At 42.0% G+C, this 22624-nt stretch overlaps 1 protein-coding gene across 3 annotated transcripts in view; it reads left to right on the top strand.

The window, feature by feature from the left end:
- LOC143288402 (mediator of RNA polymerase II transcription subunit 15-like) overlaps nucleotides 1-17504 on the top strand; it is a 38188-nt gene extending 20684 nt beyond the window's left edge. For all 3 annotated transcript variants that reach the window (XM_076596832.1, XM_076596831.1, XM_076596830.1), the window contains 7 exons: nucleotides 881-944; nucleotides 5251-5317; nucleotides 7966-8123; nucleotides 8963-9159; nucleotides 11449-11550; nucleotides 12635-12729; nucleotides 14029-17504. In XM_076596832.1, the coding sequence (XP_076452947.1) occupies nucleotides 881-944; nucleotides 5251-5317; nucleotides 7966-8123; nucleotides 8963-9159; nucleotides 11449-11550; nucleotides 12635-12729; nucleotides 14029-14097 (752 nt within the window). In that variant the 3' untranslated portion in view covers nucleotides 14098-17504. The remainder of the gene's footprint in view (nucleotides 1-880; nucleotides 945-5250; nucleotides 5318-7965; nucleotides 8124-8962; nucleotides 9160-11448; nucleotides 11551-12634; nucleotides 12730-14028) is intronic.
- The last annotated feature ends 5120 nt before the right edge of the window (nucleotides 17505-22624 follow it).

The following is a 22624-nucleotide window of genomic DNA, read 5'->3' as shown; positions in this document are numbered from 1 at the left end:
ATAGAGAGTAACCAACATCGAGTAACACAGTGCAATACGGACATAGAGTAACACAGTGCAATACTGACATCAAGTAACACTGTACGATATTGGCATAGAGTAACACAGTACCAACAGAGTAACACAGTACAATACTGACACAGAGTAACACAGTATGATACTAACATAGAGTAATACATTACCATACTGACATACAGTAACACTGTACAATACTGACACAGAGTAACACAGTGCAATACTGACATAGAGTAACACAGTGCAATACTGACACAGAGTAACACAGTACAATACTGACACAGAGTAATACAGTACCATACTGACACAGAGTAACACAGTACAATACTGACACAGAGTAACACAGTACAGTACTGACACAGAGTAACACAGTACAATACTGACACAGAGTAACACAGTACAATACTGACACAGAGTAACACAGCATGACACTGACACAGAGTAACACAGTACAATACTGACATAGGGTAACACAGTACAATACTGACATAGAGTAACACAGTACAATACTGACATAGGGTAACACAGTACAATACTGACATAGTGTTACACAGTACAATACTGACATCGAGTAACACAGTACAATACTGACACAGAGTAACATAGTACAATACTGACATTGAGTAACACAGTAGGATACTGACATAGGGTAACACAGTACGATACTGACACAGAGTAACACAGTACAATACCGACATAGAGTAACGCAGTACGATATTAAAACAGAGTAACACAGTACAATAACGACATAGAGTAACACAGTACGATACTGATATAGAGCAACACAGTACGATACTGATACAGAGTAACACAGTACGATACAAACCAAACTGCTGATGCCTGCTGTGTCTTGACTGGTTTACAGACAGCAAGAAGAACTACACCAAGATGAAGAACCTCTTGGACATTCTGACTGACGCCAACAAGCGGTGAGTGTTTTTCAGTTCACTGTATACGAGGTGGATATTCTGACCACTAACAAGCGGTGTTTTCACTTCACTGAACATGGATATTCTGACCACTAACAAGCCGTGAGTGTTTTTCACTTCACTGTACATGGATATTCTGATCACTAACAAGCGGTGTTTTCACTTCACTGAACATGGATATTCTGACCACTAACAAGCCGTGAGTGTTTTTCACTTCACTGTACATGGATATTCTGATCACTAACAAGCTGTGAGTGTTTTCACTTCACTGTACATGGATATTCTGATCACTAACAAGCTGTGAGTGTTTTCACTTCACTCTACATGGATATTCTGATCACTAACAAGCCGTGAGTGTTTTCACTTCACTGTACATGGATATTCTGATCACTAACAAGCCGTGAGTGTTTTCACTTCACTGTACATGGATATTCTGATCACTAACAAGTGGTGAGTGTTTTTCACTTCACTCTACATGGATATTCTGATCACTAACAAGCTGTGAGTGTTTTCACTTCACTGTACATGGATATTCTGATCACTAACAAGTGGTGAGTGTTTTCACTTCACTGTACATGGATATTCTGATCACTAACAAGCCGTGAGTGTTTTCACTTCACTGTACATGGATATTCTGATCACTAACAAGCGGTGAGTGTTTTTCACTTCACTGTACATGGATATTCTGATCACTAACAAGCCGTGAGTGTTTTCACTTCACTGTACATGGATATTCTGATCACTAACAAGTGGTGTTTTCACTTCACTGTACATGGATATTCTGATCACTAACAAGCCGTGAGTGTTTTCACTTCACTATACATGAGGTGGCGGCGCTATGGCAGAGTGAGCAAGGCGTTGGACTTGTGATCCAGTGTTCACCAGTGATCAGGGTTCGAGGCCCCGTTGCGACATGGTGTTGTGTCCTTGGGGAAGGCGCTTTACTCTGATTTCCTTCACTCCACCCAGGTGTGAATGGGTACCTGACTTGGCTGGGGAAAGTTGAAACGGTGGAAGGAGAGAATTGGGCCCCACCTTCCCATGCCTTTTGTGCAGAATACTCCTTGAAATTGTGGACCAGGGGCTGTGGTATATGAGGTCTTTGTGTCCAGGTTGTCAGAATACTCGCTGTTGTGCAGAATACTCCTAGAAATTGTGGACCAGGGGCTGTGGTATATGAGGTCTTTGTGTCCAGGGTGTCAGAATACTCTCTGTTGTGCAGAATACTCCTTGAAATTGTGGACCAGGGGCTGGGGTATATGAGGTCTTTGTGTTCAGGTTGTCAGAATACTCCCTGTTGTGCAGAATACTCCTAGAAATTGTGGACCAGGGGCTGTGGTATATGAGGTCTTTGTGTCCAGGTTGTCAGAATACTCCCTGTTATGCAGAATACTCCTAGAAATTGTGGACCAGGGGCTGTGGTATATGAGGTCTTTGTGTCCAGGGTGTCAGAATACTCCCTGTTGTGCAGAATACTCCTAGAAATTTTGGACCAGGGGTTGTGGTATATGTGGTATATGAGGTCTTTGTGTTCAGGGTGTCAGAATACTCCCTGTTGTGCAGAATACTCCTAGAAATTGTGGACCAGGGGCTGTGGTATATGAGGTCTTTGTGTCCAGGTTGCCAGAATACTCCCTGTTGTGCAGAATACTCCTAGAAATTGACTCCCTGTTGTGCAGAATACTAGAAATTGTGGACCAGGGGCTGTGGTATATGTGGTATATGAGGTCTTTGTGTTCAGGTTGTCAGAATACTCCCTGTTGTGCAGAATGCTCCTTGAAATTGTGGACCAGGGGCTGTGGTATATGAGGTCTTTGTGTCCAGGTTGTCAGAATACTCCCTGTTGTGCAGAATACTCCTAGAAATTGTGGACCAGGGGTTGTGGTATATGTGGTATATGAGGTCTTTGTGTTCAGGTTGTCAGAATACTCCCTGTTGTGCAGAATATTTCTTGAAATTGTGGACCAGGGGCTGTGGTATATGAGGTCTTTGTGTCCAGGTTGTCAGAATACTCGCTGTTGTGCAGAATACTCCTTGAAATTGTGGACCAGGGGCTGTGGTATATGTGGTATATGAGGTCTTTGTGTTCAGGTTGTCAGAATACTCCCTGTTGTGCAGAATACTCCTTGAAATTGTGGACCAGGGGCTGGGGTATATGAGGTCTTTGTGTTCAGGGTGTCAGAATACTCCCTGTTGTGCAGAATATTTCTTGAAATTGTGGACCAGGGGCTGTGGTATATGAGGTCTTTGTGTCCAGGTTGTCAGAATACTCCCTGTTATGCAGAATACTCCTAGAAATTGTGGACCAGGGGCTGGGGTATATGAGGTCTTTGTGTTCAGGTTGTCAGAATACTCCCTTTGTTAAAAGTGAAAGTGAAGGCAAATGAACACTGTGTTAATTAAGTGGGCCATACTGGTCTCCCAATGACGGACCAGGTGGAGGAGGAAACCTTTCCCAATGGCTGTGAAGGCGGAAGAGGATGACCAAAGGGCAGGGGGAGCTCTTATCCTTGGCTTAAAGTCCTCCTAGGAGACGGAAAAAACCTGCATCTGCCGAGGCCGTTCTACACGTGGCAGTATCTCCACCTGTGGGACACCCGTAGGTGCTGGGGAGGACCCAGAGAAGCACTGTCTCCACCCGCCCTTGGAACAATCGTGCACCACCATTGGAGGCCTGTGCTGTGTTCACGATGGGTGCAGGCACGCACAGGACACTCCATCAAGAATTCAAGGGACATAACTGCTCCCGAACAGAGGCAAAAGAGACCACAGGATGCAACTCGCGGCAGCCTTGAAAGAAGACTTGACGGGAGACTCCATCGCACTGGGCAGCTCAGGGATTGAAAAGGGCACTTCCAGCGGGCCATATCGAGCGATTCAGGGGGCAGAGGGTTAAGCGAACTTTGAACTACTGTGATTGCTTTCTCAGCTGAGCCAGGGTCATGAGGTGTTTTGGTCAGAAGACTGTCAGGGAGGGATTCTGTGGTGTTGATTTTTTGTTTTCTCTTTTTTTTTTTTGTATTTTTGTTGTTGTTGTTGTTTTTTGCTGGGTAAGGTTTCTCAGGTGAGAGGGGTGTTATTGTCATGAACAGCAACAACAAAATTGAAAATCAGAAATGGATTTTTGTAGATTTATAGGGAGGCAATACATTTCAGTTACTGATATTACAATTATATTTATGCTATGTGTGTTATACAAATTAGAATATTTGTGCATGTTTATTTCACACAAAATAGCATATATATGTATCACAGAATGATAAGACCACAGTTAACACAGAGCGACAAGACCTCAGGTATCACAGAGTGACAAGACAACAGTTATCACAGAATGGCAAGACCTCAGGTATCACAGAGTGACAAGACCTCAGGTATCACAGAGCGACAAGACCTCAGGTATCACAGAGCGACAAGACCTCAGGTATCACAGAATGACAAGACCTCAGGTATCACAGAGCGACAAGACCTCAGTTATCACAGAGTGACAAGACCTCAGTTATCACAGAATGACAAGACCTCAGGTATCACAGAATGACAAGACCTCAGTTATCACAGAATGACAAGACCTCACAGTTATCACAGAATGACAAGACCTGAGGTATCACAGAGCGACAAGACCTCAGTTATCACAGAGCGACAAGACCTCAGGTATCACAGTGACAAGACCTCAGCACAGAGTGACAAGACCTCAGGTATCACAGAGTGACAAGACCTCAGGTATCACAGAGCGACAAGACAACAGTTATCACGGAATGACAAGACAACAGTTATCACAGAGTGACAAGACCTCAGGTATCACAGAGCGACAAGACAACAGTTATCACAGAGCGACAAGACCTCAGGTATCACAGAGCGACAAGACCTCAGGTATCACAGAGCGACAAGACCTCAGGTATCACAGAGCGACAAGACCTCAGGTATCACAGAATGACAAGACCTCAGGTATCACAGAGTGACAAGACCTCAGGTATCACAGAGTGACAAGACCTCAACACAGAGTGACAAGACCTCAGGTATCACAGAGCGACAAGACAACAGTTATCACGGAATGACAAGACAACAGTTATCACAGAGCGACAAGACCTCAGGTATCACAGAGCGACAAGACAACAGTTATCACAGAGTGACAAGACCTGAGGTATTACAGAATGACAAGACCTCAGGTATCACAGAGTGACAAGACCTCAGGTATGACAAGATCTCAAGTATCACAGAGTGACAAGATGACAACAGAGAAGAAGACCACAGTTGACATACAAGGACAAAAGGAGGATTGAGTGAAAAATAATGAAAGGTGTCTTTCCAGGGTGTCCATGCAAACTCTGCTGCGCTGTGAGCTGGCTCTGAAGAACTGGAGCAAGAATGTTGAGAATGTGAGTCTTTTTTTTTTCATTCTTTTTTTATCTATTGATTTATCTTTTTTTAATGCAGTTTTTTTTTTTTTTTTTTTTTTTTTCAATTTTGATTACGCATATATATTTAACATAAGTACTTAAATACATAATAATGCAGATTTGTTTATTTGTACAAAATATTCCTCTATGTTGCACTCCATTGGTATGGTGTTTTCACACACAGTACATGTAACTACAATAAAAAGTCTTTTCTTTGAGAAGCAATTAAGTTAGGAACAAGATTTGTTCATCAGATGACAGAGAAATGGGCCTCCGAGAATTATTAATGTTCACCTGAATATGATTTGTGCTAGATGTTGAATGAGTAACAGTCCTGAGAAAAATAGTTTTAGTTCCTTCCTTCCAACCATTGATTTAGCAAGAAAGGCAGATGCTTTATGGGTTTTTGTTGTTGTTTTTCTTCTTCTTCTCCAGAATGCGTAAAAAGAATATGTGGATATTTTTTTTTTTAAACAGGAAAATTTGATGACATATTACTCTGGAAGAGCAGCAAATGTGATATAAACCAGTATGTTCAAGCACATGATAAAACAAACAGGCAGCAACAACAGCATCTAACACCAACTTGAAGAGATTCTATCTATTGTTCCGATGGCAGTACAAATAATGATGTGCCAGCAGTCATCTCCACACCCTTCTCCTTTATGAGTTTTTTTGGACAAAAACACACAGTACCGTAATTTCAAAGGCCACAATTATAAAATCTTTTAAAAAAGCAACATATGAATAGAATTTTTTTTTTTTTTAAACTAAAAAAATACTTTGTGCTCTGGTATGAAAAAAAAAAAGAAAAGAAAATAGAGGTTGAAGTATACAAACTAAACAACTCTCCTGTTGTTGAAAAAAAGAAAGAAAAAAGGTTTTAATTAAACATACTTAACCGTGACCCACTAGTGCAGACTCCGGCAGGGGTCTGACATTCCTGTCCTGTGCAAACTACTATCCGCCTATGTGGAGAAAACGAAAGTAGTTACGGCCGATAACCTCCCAGAAGTAGGTAACCTCCCCTTTGCCCCCCTGACTAGCGCCCTCTTTTTGGAAAAAAAGTACTTGTGTATTGAATCATCTTGCATGTATATCAGCTATGAAATGCTACAGATATGCTTTGTGCGTTTCAACTTTCAATGGTGGCTGATTATTGGCCTCACGATTTCATTGCAGTATTATCAGTAGAGTTTAAATCCTTTATTTTATGAGAGAAAAAAAGAATGAAACGCTTCTGACATCAGTTTAATAGGTGAAAAAAACGTCAAGGGAGAAAACCGTGTCAGACTGGTCAGATTCCGACTCTCAGGAGTTATGTTTTTTCATTTACTTACTTTCGCATTTATATCAGCATTGATCTTCTTGTTTTGGGTCACCAGGAGAACCTTGTGTTCAAGGCCATTTACTCATGACAGTATTTTCTCTCTCAGTCTCTCTCTCTCTCTCTCTCTCCTCCTTTCTTTGTAAAATTATTTGGATGTTTGTATGGGTTTTTGTTGTTGTTTTTTTTGTTTTTGGTTTCTCTCTCTCTCTCTTCTCCTCTCTTAATATGTAAAATTGTTTGGATGTGTGTATGTTTTTGTAATGTTTATACAGAAAAAAAATGAATTAAAAAGTTAGAAAAAAAAAAAAATTAAATAATGGGTGTGGAATGTGATACAGCTGCTAAAGGAGACCATTTTGGTTTGGGACAAGCAACAATGGCTGTGCTGTAGGTTTTCTTTTATGACGCTTCCCGGCATTCATCAAGCCTGAAAAATAGAGATACCTGCTGTGTTGCTCAGGAAATTTGAGCAACAGTTGCAAAGACTTATTAGTAAGAAGCATAGCATTTGAGTGTTTGGTCTGTCTTATTGTTTGAGCCCAGAGCAATTTGTTAAGACTGGGCTGCAGCCAGCCATAGTCTGAAATTAGTGCTAATGATGATAATATTCAGGGTACATTCTGTTGGGTTTTTTTATCTGTATAAAATGACATCCCATTTTTAAGTTCTTAAGTCTCAAAAGAAATTACCTTGGTTTTAATTGAATTTTTTTTTTTTTTTTTTTTTTTTTTTTTTTTTTTACATTTTGGATCTCATGATAGGGATGAAAAAAAAAAGTTTTTTTTCTTGTCAAAGGATCACACTGTGACACAAAAAAACATACAGGTACTGTCGACTTGAGGCAAAACATTGAACAAACAACAAGCAGCAATATAGCTCCTGTCGACACAAAGCAAAGCATTGAACAAACAACAAATGGCAATATATCTTCTGTCGACACAAAGCAACACATTCAACAAACAACAAGCAGCAATATAGCTCCTGTCAACACAAAGCAAAACATCGAACAAACAACAAGCAGCAATATAGCTCCTGTCAACACAAAGCAAAACATCGAACAAACAACAAGCAGCAATATAGCTCCTGTCAACACAAAGCAAAACGATGACAAACAAACAAGCAGCAATATAGCTCCTGTCGACACAAAGCAAAACATCGAACAAACAACAAACAGCAATATAGCTCCTGTCAACACAAAGCAAAACAGTAAAGGTTACAACAGGTACAAGTAGTGCCCCTGACAATACAGACACAGTGAAGGATACAAAGCTAACCATGTTGCCCCTGACGATAACAGGCGAGCGGGGCGGCGGCATCACGGGAGAGCGGCAGTGGCATGCTGGGACAGCCCCTGTACGACGCCATCGCCGCCCACATCAGCTCCCCCACCCTCAACCACACCCTGCACCGCACCTTCGGGTCCGCCATGGCCGCTTTCCTTGGGGAGGGCATCAGGTGGGCGCTCCGTGTGTGTGTGTGTGTGTGTGTGTGTGTGTTTGTTCTTTAGTTTAGTGTCTTTTCACTCTCAGTGATATTAGACGATTAAAAAAAAAAAGAAAAGAGAAAAGAGAGAAAAAAAAGGGGGGGCTGGGGGAAGGGGTGGCAGGGGTGGGGGTTGGGGGAAGGGGGGGAGAGAGGAGAACAGAAAAGGTAGTAAACTACCAAAAATGCATAACTAACATGCAATTACATTTAACAATCATAATTCATTAATGATAACAATAGTTAGAAACCATTAATGCAATTCTGAAGTACATTAAAGGAATGTAGAAATAGGGCTATGAACTAATGCCTGTGAAAGTTCGACCATAAGAACCTCGTCAGAAATAACTTTCCGTGTGTGTGTGTGTTTTGTTTGTTTATGTATGTGTGTTGTGTGCATATTGAGTCTAACTTTACTGAGAGAAATGCGCTGTACAAATGCCTTTTTTTTTTGTTGTTGTTGCTGTTGTTTTGTTATCATCATCATCATCATCATTATATTGTTATTAGTATTATTGTATATTTCTCCTTCTTATATAATTCCTTCTTCTTATCATTATTATTGTTACATAATTCTTCTTCTTCTGATCATTATTATCTTTATAAGTTTATTATTATATAATTTCTTCTCTTCTTCTTCTTCTTCTTCTTATTATCATCATCATCATTATTACTGTTACATAATCCTTCTTCTCCTTCTTATCATTGTTATTTTATAATTATTTCTTCTTTTACTTATCATTATTATTATCTTCTTCTTCATCTTCCTAATATTATTATTATTATCATTATCATTATTATTCTTTGATCAGGTGTCCCAGTCCCCCCAAGAAGCGGCAGAAGGTGGAGAGGAAGGAGGAGGTAGAGGAGGAGAAGGAGAGGGAGGGGGGTCAGGGCCTGCCCTTGGTGCTGCAGCGAGAGATCGCCAACCTGGGCAACCGCTTCCACGTGTCACTGGACCCCCTGCACCACCCCTCCAACACCACCATCCACCTCGTCTGCACCCTGGGTAAGACACATCAGTACTCTCTTCTCCACCCTGGGTAAGACACATCAGTACTCTCTTCTCCACCCGGGGTAAGGCACATGTGTACTCTATTCTCCACCCTGGGTAAGACACATGTGTACTCTATTCTGCACCCTGGGTAAGACACATGTTCTCTGTTCTCCACATGTGTACTCTCTTCTCCACCCTGGGTAAGACACATCAGTACTCTCTTCTCCACCCTGGGTAAGGCATGTGTACTCTCTTCTCCACCCGGGGTAAGACACATCAGTACTCTCTTCTCCACCCGGGGTAAGACACATCAGTACTCTCTTCTCCACCCGGGGTAAGACACATGTGTACTCTATTCTCCACCCTGGGTAAGACACATCAGTACTCTCTTCTCCACCTGGGGTAAGACATATGTGTACTCTATTCTCCACCCTGGGTAAGACACATGTTCTCTGTTCTCCACATGTGTACTCTCTTCTCCACCCTGGGTAAGACACATGTGTTCTATATTCTCCACCCTGGGTAAGACACATTTGTTCTCGATTCTCCATCCGGGGTAAGACACATCATTACTCTGTTCTCCACCCTGGGTAAGACACATGTGTACTCTATTCTCCACCCTGGGTTTGGGGGGTAGGGGTAAGGGGTGCATCAGAGATACCAGAAGGGAATTGTTGTTTAGGGTTGAATTTAGGCGGTGGGTATGTTTTGAAAGTGGGTGAGAGGGGGAAAAGACAATAGTTCAGGAATACGTGTTGAGTGAGCGTTGAACGGGGTTTCTTTGGTGGTGGAGGATAGCAAGTTGAGGATGTTGGAATGGTGATGAAGCATTTCCTAAGTTTGTGTTGAGCCAACCTGAGGGCATATTGAGGTCAGGAGATGGCATGTGTGAGTTGCAGAATTGGCAGTGACTTTTTCACCTTGAGAATAATTTGGAGGGTGTGTGGGGGGGTGGGGAGGTGAGGTTCTACCTTCAGGCAGTGGTGGTGGTTGTGGTTGGCAGTTATTTTGTTGTTTTTCCTTGTGTGGTGTGCATATGTTGGTATGTTATCTTTCGTTTCAATGTAGGTTTTACAATCGGCTTTTAGATACTGATTTGTGTGGATTCCACTCATTTTTTAACTCTACCACATTGTCTGAGTACTTTTGTCTGATTGTGTTCTGGATTCTTGAATTTATTTTGTACCATTTTGCACAACACACACACACACACACACACACACACACACACATCCATGCACACACACAGATGCAGTACGTCAGTGTTATTTGTGTGTGTGGGTCTATCTGAGTGCCTGCGTATGTGCGTTGTTGAGCAAATGATAAGCTTGCAGACACCTGCTTTTCACCTTGATCTAATGAGGGGGGAAGTGAGGTGAATGGAAGAAGGAATGACGGGCGCAATAGCCGAGTGGTTAAAGCGTTGGACTGTCAATCTGAGGGTCCCGGGTTCGAATCACGGTGATGGCGCCTGGTGGGTAAAGGGTGGAGATTTTTCCGATCTCCCAGGTCAACATATGTGCAGACCTGCTAGTGCCTGAACCCCCTTCGTGTGTATATGCAAGCAGAAGATCAAATATGCACGTTAAAGATCCTGTAATCCATGTCAGCATTTGGTGGGTTATGGAAACAAGAACATACCCAGCATGCACACCCCTGAAAACGGAGTATGGCTGCCTACATGGCGGGGTAAAAACGGTCATACACATAAAAGCCCACTCATGTGCATACGAGTGAAAGCAGAAGAAGAAGAAGAAGGAAGAGGCGGGTAAATGTAAACAACACACAGTGCCAACTGTCGTCATTCTCTGCCAGTCATCGCTGTTTGTGCATCTGGCAGCTGACGGCAGAAATGTGCTTGTGCAACAAGCAAGAAAGAAAACGTGCACACACTGGCATTTTCACATACACACACACACAGGGACACACTCTCATGCACGCACGCACACACACATCACATATATTCATTTTAAACGTCTTGCACAGACATTCAAAGCGAAGTACACTTAAACATTTCTTTAAACTGTCTTTTAAGATTTACTAGTACTAAAACAGCAACTATTGGTATGTATTTTTTTCAACCATGTCATCAGACTAGATTTAGATAGCTGGAAGAGTGTATAGGCATGATTTTGTTTTGATTTATTGTTGTATTGTTCACTCTTATCATGAAAACTAACGTCAGAGTAACCAGAACAATAACCATGACTTATTTTTATATTTTACCGGACTTTTGACCATCAAAACTACCGTCAGAGCAACCAGAATCGTGACCATGAGTTTTTTTTTCTATTGACCCAGATGACCTGAACCTGCCAAGCGTTCCCCCGGTGCTGGTGACGATTCCACCCAGGTACCCGAAAAACAGCCCTGTGTGTGAGCCCCACACCTGTCCTGGTTACGGTGAGTGTCTTCACCTGAATGTGTGGACGCTGTAGCTTTGGCTTGTTTCGGTGTGTGTGCATGGCAGTGTATTGTTCAGAATTGTGTGTATGGTACTGTGTTGTTCAGCATTGTGTGTATGCCATTGTATTGTTCAGTAGGCATTGTATTGTTCAGCATTGTGTGTATGCCATTGTATTGTTCAGCATTGTGTGTATGCCATTGTATTGTTCAGTATGTTTGAATGGCATTGTAGTGTTCAGCATGTGTGTATGGTGTTCAGCATTGTATTGTTCAGTATGTGTGTATGGTGTTCAGCATTGTATTGTTCAGCATGTGTGTATGGTCAGGTCACAGATGTATTGTATTGCCCCATGTGAAAGGTGGTCCCCCAGTCAGACCACAGATGTATTGTATTGTCCCATACAGATGTATTGCCCCATGTGAAAGATGGTCCCCCAGCCAGGTCACAGATGTATTGTATTGCCCCATGTGAAAGATGGTCCCCCAGCCAGGTCACAGATGTATTGTATTGCCCCATGTGAAAGATGGTCCCCCAGCCAGGTCACAGATGTATTGCCCCATGTGAAAGATGGTCCCCCAGCCAGGTCACAGATGTATTGCCCCATGTGAAAGATGGTCCCCCAGCCAGGTCACAGATGTATTGCCCCATGTGAAAGATGGTCCCCCAGCCAGGTCACAGATGTATTGTATTGCCCCATGTGAAAGATGGTCCCCCAGCCAGGTCACAGATGTATTGCCCCATGTGAAAGATGGTCCCCCAGCCAGGTCACAAATCTATTGCCCCATGTGAAAGATGGTCCCCCAGCCTGGTCACAGATGTATTGCCCCATGTGAAAGATGGTCCCCCAGCCAGGTCACAGATGTATTGTATTGCCCCATGTGAAAGGTGGTCCCCCAATCAGACCACAGATGTATTGTATTGCCCCATGTGAAAGATGGTCCCCCAGCCTGGTCACAGATGTATTGCCCCATGTGAAAGGTGGTCCCCCAGCCAGGCCCCAGATGTAATGTATTGTCCCATGTGAAAGGTGGTCCCCCAGCCAAGCCCCAGCATTGAGCTCAGGTCTGGTGACTGTTTCAGATGCCAGTAACTTCTTCAAGACGGTCAGCAGCATCATGGCGGAAATGATGCGCCGAATGTCAGACTACTCCCTCACCGCTCTGCTCAACGCCTGGGTAAGGGTTGACAGGTTTTCCTGTCTCTCTGTGGTTGGTTTGAATGCCTGGGTAAGGGTTGACAGGTTTTCCTGTCTCTCTGTGGTTTGAATGCCTGGGTAAGGGTTGACAGATTTTCCTTTCTGTCTGTGGTTGGTTTGAATGCCTGGGTAAGGGTTGACAGGTTATCCTGTCTGTGGTTTGAATGCCTGGGTAAGGGTTGACAGGTTTTCCTTTCTCTCTGTGGTTTGAATGCCTGGGTAAGGGTTTTCCTTTCTATGCCTGGGTAAGGGTTGACAGGTCCTTCCTCTCTGTAGTTTGAATGCCTGGGTAAGGGTTGACAGGTTTTCCTTCCTCTCTGTAGTTTGAATGCCTGAGTAAGGGTTGACAGGTTTTTTTTTCTGTGGTTGGTTTAAATGCCTGGGTAAGGGTTGACAGGTTTTCTTGTCTCAATGTGGTTTGAATGCCTGGGTAAGGGTTGACAGGTTTTCCTTTCTCTCTGTGGTTGGTTTGAATGCCTGGGTAAGGGTTGACAGGTTTTCCTTTCTCTCTGTGGTTGGTTTGAATGCCTGGGTAAGGGTTGACAGGTTTTCCTGTCTGTGGTTTGAATGCCTGGGTAAGGGTTGACAGGTTTTCCTTTCTCTCTGTGGTTTGAATGCCTGGGTAAGGGTTGACAGGTTTTCCTTTCTGTAGTTGGTTTGTATGCCTGGGTAAGGGTTGACAGGTTTTCTTGTCTCAGTGTGGTTTGAATGCCTGGGTAAGGGTTGACAGGTTTTCCTTTCTCTCTGTGGTTTGAATGCCAGGGCAAGGGTTGTCAGGTTTTCCCTTCTCTCTGTGGTTTGAATTCCTGGGTAAGGGTTGACAGATTTTCCTGTCTGTGGTTTGAATGCCTGGGTAAGGGTTGACAGGTTTTCCTTTCTCTCTGTGGTTTGGGGTTCATGTTTGAACAAGTGAATGTTTGGCTTAAAAAAAAAAAGTTAATGCATTGTTTTGATTTTGTGACAAGTGTATTGGAATGGAGCAGACTTTCAAATCTTTAGTTTGTGCAAAAATAGTAAAATATGACTCAAAGAAAATCTTTATTTCTGTTTTTACATGGTTTTGAATTTGTGACAAGAGTTTTGGAATAGAGCTGGCTTTTGAATCTTTTAGTTTGTGCAAAAATAATATAAAGATACAAGTTTTTAAAAGAAAATCTAAAATATGAATTTTTTTGTAGAAAATCTTTATTTCTGTGTCTGTATGGTTTTAAATCTGTGACAAGAATATTGGAATTCTGTGGGGCTTTTGAGATGACCCAACCCTGCGTTGTGCTTTCAGGAGATGAGTGTTCGCAAAGCATGCCTTCCATCCATGACCACTGATGCAGGCATGCTGAACATGCTGTGAGCGCCGCGACACCAGTGCCCTGTCCTGTGACAGCAGTGGTCAGGGTCCTAGCCTGCAGTGTGCGGGGAGAGAGAACCTGAACTCTTGACTCTTCAGTGACTAGGCCATTGTGTCAGTGGGGTGTGGGAGGGAGGAGGAGGGGGGTATACAGAACCGAAAAGCAATGATGGGTAAAACATCAATGTCTAGAGTCCGTGAAGAGAGAGAGAATGGCTGACTGAATGAATGAACCTTGACTGGTTGTAGATACATTGATCCATGAACAAGGGTGTGTGGAGAGGGGAGAGAGTGAGTGTGGAGGGGATGAGTTGAAATAACACACGGACATTGCAAGAATAATCTTACCTACGTTACTCTTTCACCACCATTGGAATGTGCTTTAGTCAACCAGACAGTTCACTGCCATAGGTGACTTCAAATGACAGGTAGGGGTCCTGTTAAACAGACTGTTTTTCACATGTTAACAAAGCTTGACAACTACAGCCAACTTCCCTGAGCAATAGGAAATTGACTGACCTTCACCTGTTGACCAAGTTTAAAGTGAACAAATCCACTGTGTTGTTTGAGATGAATTAATGCAGTGATTTACATCGTGACATTTAAGTCTGTATTTTGGGAGATCTGTATTCTGTGAAAATTGATGATGGACTGCAGACATGCTCCTACACCTGATTGACTGAAGGACAAAGAGGGGAGATTCTTGAGCTAAAAAAAAACAACCAAAAAACTACCATTGAATCAAGATAGATTTTTTGTTGATTGCAATGAAGAGAGATGATGGAGATGGAGGAAAAAGAATGATTTTTCCGAAGACATGAGCTGAAATATGCTGTCCGGATTTCCTGCCTCAAACTGACTAATGTACACCTGGTGGTGTGTTCAGATCACTGGTGTAACATGTTTTTTTAATTGTGGGGAGGGGGTAGGGGGAGTATTTATCTGGTTTGGAATATGCGTTTTATTTTCTTGTATGAAGAATGATTGTTTTTAAAATGTTTTGAGAGTCAATTCATCGACTGTTCAACTCAGCAAATGGATGCAATTCAGACAGAATGTTTGGAGTATGGTGTGTGATTATAAGACTGTATTTGTTCAGTGCTTGATTTTCAAATGGATTGAGTAAAATTGAAAACAAATTGAATTATGGTGTTTGAAGTATAATCTGTGAGTTAAAGTTCAGTGCATACTAACTTAATCTGCAGAGGATTAAATTTTTGTATTTGTGTACATTTATTTTCAATTATCTCTGGTCAAATGGTGCAAATAATGCTTGGCTGGTGGTCTGGATTGATTCAGAAACAGTAGGAATGAAGTGTATTTAATGAACTGAATGCATTGGTTATTGAATTCATGAGAATAAGATATTAAAGAAGAGTTGTGTGGAACGCTGTGTCGGTTTTCATCAGGGGCAAAAAAATGGAATGACTGAAGGTGATCAGCATCATTGATGTATTTGTATGTATTTCTCTTTTTTTTTTATCACAACAGATTTCTGTGTGAAATTTGGGCTGCTGTCCCCAGGGAGAGTGCATCGCCACACTACAGCGCCACCCCCCTTTTTTTTTTTCCTGCGTGCACTTTTATTTTTTCCCATCAAAGTAGATTTTTCTACAGAATTTTGCCAGAAACAACCCTTTTGTTGCCATGGGTTCTTTTATGTGCGCTAAGTGCATGCTGCACACAGGACCTCGGTTTATCGTTTCATCCGAATGATTAGTGTCCAGACCACCACTCAAAGTCTAATGGAGAGGGAGAAAATATCAGCGGCTGAGCCGTGATTCAAACCAGCGCACTCTTCCTAGGCGGACGCGTTACCTCGAGACCATCACTCTACATTAAGATGGTGTTCTATGAAAGGGGTGAATGCAGGCATAGGGTTGGTGTTCTGTGAGAGGGGTGAATGCAGGCATAGGGTTGGTGTTCAGTGAAAGGGGTGAATGCAGGCATAGGGTTGGTGTTCTGTGAAAGGGGTGAATGCAGGCATAGGGTTGGTGTTCTGTGAAAGTGGTGAATGCAGGCACAGGGTTGGGAATGAAGACATTCAAGTTGACATGAAATGTATTCTTGCATGGAAGCATTATGGTGTCTCTCATCATGCTCATACACGTACACATGCACACACACACACACATGCGCACACTCTCTCTCTCTCTCGCACACACACACATTTTTGGCCCATCAGGACAGATGCAATGTACACAGGTGCGTGTGCTCACATGCAGACACAAGTTTCAAGTTCAAAGTTTTAATTATCTTTTCACTCATATTGGAAGTATGGAGGATTACTGCAAAATAATGCCTAGAACAAACATTTCCAAATACACAACAATGTCACATAAAAGTTGAGAAAACACCAATATTTGTCTTTTAACTCTTGTGTAGCTAGGCAACATTTGCAAATCTAATCATCTTACTTACACCTAAAATGACTTCTTCTTTTTTTGTGCCTCCTTTAAGCATATTACAAAAATTAAAAACCGATTTTGGAGACAAATATTTTTTTTTAGGAAATTTCCCCTCCTGCCTACAAATATTCATAGAAATGCACAGTCTTCCTTTGATCAATTCCTTTTTGTGTTCTTTTTTTCAGACATTTCAATATATAGCATTTGTGAGGGAGTGTTAATGGGAAAGGAGGGCAGCACTTCTAACTTCCATCCTCCTGTCCAGGGAGAATCTGAGTGCACGGGTTCAAATCTCACTCTCGCCAGTATTTTCTCCCCCTTTCACTAGACTGATTGGTGGTCTGGACGCTGGTCTTTGGGATGAGACTATAAAGCAAGGTCCTGTATGTAGCAAGCATGTAGCACACATAAAAAAAAGAACCCATGGCAACAAAAGGGTTGTCTGTAGAAAACCCTACTTTGACAGGAAAACAGACACTTGCATGCAGGAAAAAAAAAAAGGATGGCACTGCACTGTAGTAATGTGCTCTCCCTAGGGAAAGCAGCCTGAAGTTTACAGAGAGAAATCTGTTGTGACAAAATGTCATGCAACACAATACCATTCCATACCTTAGCATGCAATACAATACAAAACAATACATGGGAATGCGTGTGAGTGTGGTGCAGTTGTTCAGTGTTTTCTGTACTGTGAGGATTGTGCAATGTTTGGTTTGTTGTCCCAGAGAATGGTGCTTGTGCAGTAAAGCGACCGAGTGAGTGTTGAACAGGTTGATTGTTATGGAATGAAAATGAACTTAAGTCGTACATTGTGGTATGAAAATAAACTTCAGTCTTACATGGTGGTATGAAAATAAACACCAGTAGTATATTGTGGTATGAAAATAAACTTCAGTCATATGTTGTGGTATGATAATGAACTTAAGTCTAATGTTGTGGTATGAAAATGAACTTCAGCCTTACGCTCTGGTAAGAAAATAAACACCAGTCTTACGCTCTGGTAAAAAAAAGAAAAAAAGAACTTGTCTTATTTTGTCGTATGAAAATGAAATTGTCAGTCTTTCATGAATGTGCTTCTTTGTTGTTGAGCTCTGTGGGTTCTTGTTCCCCTCTGTTCTTGTTTCTCTGTCTGTACCATGGAATCATGTCTCCACCTCCCTCTTTCTTTCGCATGCATGAACACAGGTGCATGTGCAGTTTGTTTCAATTTCTCTGTGTGTGTGCGTGCGTTCAAATTGGAACCTGCAACACCACCTCTGCAGGGCAGATGCCTGAAAACAAAACCCAAAGTGCTTGTCAGGCCTAGAGTGCATGCATATATTATATAGTGTGTATGTGTGTGTGTGTGTTCCTCTCAGAATGGACTTCTGTTAAAGAATTTTGCCAGAGGACAACTGTTATTGCCATGGGCTCTTTTTCAGTGCACCAGGTGCGTGCGGCAAACGGTACTTCAGTTTATCATCTCATCAGAACAGCTAGAGGCTCTGTTTGATTTTCCAGTTCATCTTAAAAGAAAGGATGAGACCAGGATTCGAACCGAGACTCCCACGGACACTGTATTAGCGTCTTTACCATTCTGCCACCTTTCCAAGCGATCCTCTGGTCCACCTAAAAAAAAAAAAAAAAAAAAAAAAAGACAATACATCCACGACGACAGATGGCTATCGAACCACCACGCCTGCACCTCCACGTGAGGTAGAGTCCAACTCCGACAAGGAGGGCATTTCCAGCACTAGCAGTGACGAGAGCAAAAACACATCTGACCTTCCGGTTCTCCACATAATTCATGACGCTGTACTGGATGGTATCGATGTCGTACGACTTGGACGTGCTTACGGTCTCCAGATCAACATTTCCAAGGTCTCTAACGTTGACAAATGTATAAGCACCTCTAAAAAGAGTGAAGGCCGATGTTGTTCTTATCCACTACGGTATACAAAACTTAAAAGAGAACGCAGCAGAAGATTCAAGCAATAGAATGGTCAGATATGCAGGCACAATTCTCAAGAAGAACACCCAAACCAAAGTAATCATCAGTAAAGTTCTACCGCCAACGGATACACTTTTACAAGCAAAAAGCAAACTACTAAACACCATGGTATTTGCCAAACTATCAAACCATGAAGAAAATCACAGTGTCATTCATTGATAACTACAACCTTAACACCAATCCACGAACCTACCTGAAGGATGACACCTACCTAACAAGAAGAGGGGACAGTGTACTGGCAAAATTGGCGACCATGTGCATGACAAAAGAACACGTCATGGTTTAATTAAAACACCTTGCATTTAGTTTAGTTGCTGGGTTTTGTTTGTTTGTTTGTTTGTTTTGTTTTTTGTTTGTTTGTTTTATGTTTGTTTATTATTATTATTATTATTATTTACCGTATATTGTTGTGTCTATAAACCATCCACACGGTTTTCAAGACAAATAGATATGATTCTGATTCACACATACATCACTAAATTCGTCACCATTAGCTTGTCAAGTTTTTTGCAACATGTTTGGGTGATAAAATCTCAAAGTTTTTTTTTTTTTTTTTCTGCAACATGCTGCTATTCAACGAGGTATGCTTCGTCGACCACCATTTTGAAAGCATTGAACTTTTTGGAAAGGGGAGGGTTGCCTCAAATAACATCCTAGAGTGACTAAAAAAAAAAAAAAAAAAAAAAAAAAAGCAGCAGCAGCAGACAAGGTGTAGCGTATATTGGTAAGTCTGCACGCTGTGACACTTCCTTCAAATTAAAACTGAAACCCGACATTGTGCAGACAATATCCACATTTCTCCCCGCTCCACTCCTCTGTGTGACTGACGCTCGCCAGAGAAGAGGCCACAACCAGCAGCTCGCTCTGCCTCAGTGCCGGACCCAGTACCAGCAGGCGTCCTTCTTACCACGGACCATCAAAGACTGGAACGACCTCTCCCAGGAAGTCGAGGATGCCAAGACCATCGACACGTTTGTGTCACGGGTCTCCAGTCTCCCCCAGTAGTCCAGATTTTTTTTTTTTTTTTTTTTTCAGTGCGCATCCGACCTCTCCTCAAGGTGACAGAATAGTCAACATGATGACTGCGGTCACTACAATGGAAGAAGTAGTCTGTATCTGTGTATCCGTCTTTCTCTTTTTTTCTCTCCCTCTCTCTCTCTCCTGGTACCTTCACCGTACTTCATGGGTCCACCTGTACCCAGAGACACAAAAATGTAGTTATATCTCTGAAACCATTAAAAGTTATTGCAATGAAATTTTAGGTACTTTTCAAAAACAGAATGTACTCAGTGTCACCAGGTTTTTAGGCATTTGTGTAAGAAAGGAAAAGAATAAACAGTTATGTAATTTCACTTATACAGATCCGATTATGCGGGTCCAGTCAGACCCAGTCTCTTAGTAAAGAGTGATAATCATGACAACAGCGTCAGCTGGAAGGACTTGGTCGGGCTTTGTTAAGTGCTGTCCCCCAACTTACTATCTCCCTTATCCGGATACATCCATTCCTGACCGCTGCTGTATTTTTGGACTGCGGCGGCAGAGACCGAGCACTTTGAGTGTTTGTATCGCGTGAGTATAGGAGTCGTGACAGTATTGTTTCGTTTGTGTTGGATTTCGTGTAAATACCAAATATTATCATTTTTTTTTTTTTATTTATTTATTTATTTTTTTAATGAATGTTATAATTTCAATTGGATTTTGGTTGTTCCGATTTTAATTGGTGCGGAGGGCTGACAGATTCGTCGTTGAGTTTTTATCATCGTTCGTCCGTCTGTCTGTCATTCTGTCAGCCGTAGCGTGACAATGGGCATATGGAAAAGGTTAAATGGATGGAGACAACATACTGCAAAAGCTGTATGTCTGTCAATGTGTGTGTGTGTGTGTGTGTGTGTGCTACCGAGACATAAAACTTTTTGTCAGTACGAATCCCTGGAGACATTTCAGAACGTGAAGTAAATGGGTCTCACGCTGCCTGACAGACGAGACAACACACATCATTCTGTCAACTTTTCTTCCTTCCTGTGTGTTTACTTTCGTTTCTACATTCTTTTTTTTCCTGCCCCTTTCTCTCTTCTCTCAGCCTCCTGTAACAAATCGCTTTGTACATGTGACAAATTTTAATATGGTATCTCTTTGTGCATACTAATTTTGGTGTTGTCTATTGGAAACTGCGGACAATTTTCACGCAGGAAGAAAAGGTTCCCAGCCGATGTTTTGTAGTGTGACAGTTGTGAAACACATGAATTTGACGTCATCCATGAACTACGTCACGCTCGCTTGGAACTGTCTCCATTTTCTGAACGGCTGGCTTGCCTTTGGTGAATTCGGGAGTGCGAACTGGCTTGCCCTTGGTGAAATCGGGAGTGCGAACTGGCTTGCCCTTGGTGAAATCGGGAGTGCGAACTGGCTTGACCTTGGTGAAATCGGGAGTGCGAACTGGCTTGCCTTTGGTGAATTCGGGGGTGCCAGAAACATTCCCGTTGGGAACAGCATCATCTGATTGTGGCAGACTGAGATACGGGAGACGCTGGTCCACTGCCGTCCCAGGTGAAAGACTACCATGCAAAAGACCACCTGGAAGGGCAGACCACCCATCAGTGTGGTGCCCTGTGTACCATGGTTGGTGGTGTGTCGGCGCCTAAGGGCAGCTGTCGTCATTTCTTTTTCAGTTTTGTTTATTCTGAGTGAGTTCGGAAACTAACGAACATTCATTTTCTTACAATCTTTACTTTGATTATATAATAATTAATATTATTATGTGTAAATAGCCAAGTTAAAAAGCAAATGAAAATGGGAGTTTTCGTCTTAAAAAAAAAAAAAAAAAATCTAGATTCGCGTTTGTGTTGTTTTATGGCTCGAATGGAGTGCCAGGTGAAAACAGCACAGACCCACCTATTTACGTAGTAAAAAAAAAAAAAAAAAAAAAAAAAAAAAAAAAAAAAAATCCGTTACACCTCCCTCTTCTTCCCTGTGCGGAATACGGTAAAAATGGTAATGATGGTTGTAATGATGATGATGATGGTCAAGACATTGATACTCCACTCATAAAGGGAAGTAATATCTAAAAAAAAAATTGTCCCTTCCATGTTACACTTACATTTAGGTTGCTCCCCTTAGTACCCGCGTCGAGCAAAAGCTGCTTGCAGCGAGCAAAACTTCAAACTCATTCGATATTTAACATTGTTGCTTGTAGTCGTGATCCAGCCAACAACACAAGATAATATCAGGACTGCCAAACTTAATGAACAGTCAGCCGCATGAAACAACATTTTGTCACATTTATTATAAAAAAAATAAATAAATAAAAAAAAATCCTGCGAAAGAACACAGATCATGACATGTTATCTTAAAACCATTAAGCTCCTTAGGTCGAAGAAACGCAGGCTGTGTGTGCCCTTCCGCTTAATTCATCATCTCCAGATTACAATGAAAAGATGGCAAAAACGAGTAAAGAATTATCCAAAGGCAGACAAAAATACATTGATTAATTAGAGATGAAAAATCCATATTACTTTTTTTTTCTTTACATGTAAACAACACTGCAGAATTTACAGCTAGTGCCCACCCCAGTGTTTACAATATCTTTACCTGATCACGAGAGCAAAAGAGCACAGGTATGTAGGACATCATAGACTATGGAAGAGAGACAGAGAGAGAGAGAGAGAGAGAGAGAGAGAGACAGAGAGAGATGTATCAAGACTAGCTGGAAATAAAGGAAGGTGAATGGACTGGGAAGGCAGAAGATGCAATAAACTGCCAAGGTAAAATAAATAAATTAATTAATAAATATCAGAAAAATTAGAGAGCAACAGAAAAGAGGAAATTTCTAGCACAGAATTTCCAGAAGAAGGGGATGCTGTTTACGTAGATATGATATCCACTCGTGTTGGACAATGACCGTCAGAACAACAGAGGAGGCAACTACCTTTCCAACTGTTTGGGACAGAGTCTGGTTTTTGTGGAGAGTATCTTGCCCAAGTTACACCCCCCCCTCTCTCTCTCTCGGCCAAGATGGCTTTTGGTCAGACGGCGCTGAGATGGTCCCCAGGCAAAAAGATCAAAAAGCCCCCGAGGCTGCAGCTCTAGAACCCAATGCTATCTCGCCTCCTACTGAGTTTGCGAGTCCAGTCAAAGT

This window comes from Babylonia areolata, chromosome 12, assembly GCF_041734735.1.
Source record: "Babylonia areolata isolate BAREFJ2019XMU chromosome 12, ASM4173473v1, whole genome shotgun sequence".
Classification (NCBI taxonomy): Eukaryota; Metazoa; Mollusca; class Gastropoda; order Neogastropoda; family Buccinidae; genus Babylonia; species Babylonia areolata.
This window is presented reverse-complemented; position numbering and strand designations above follow the sequence as displayed.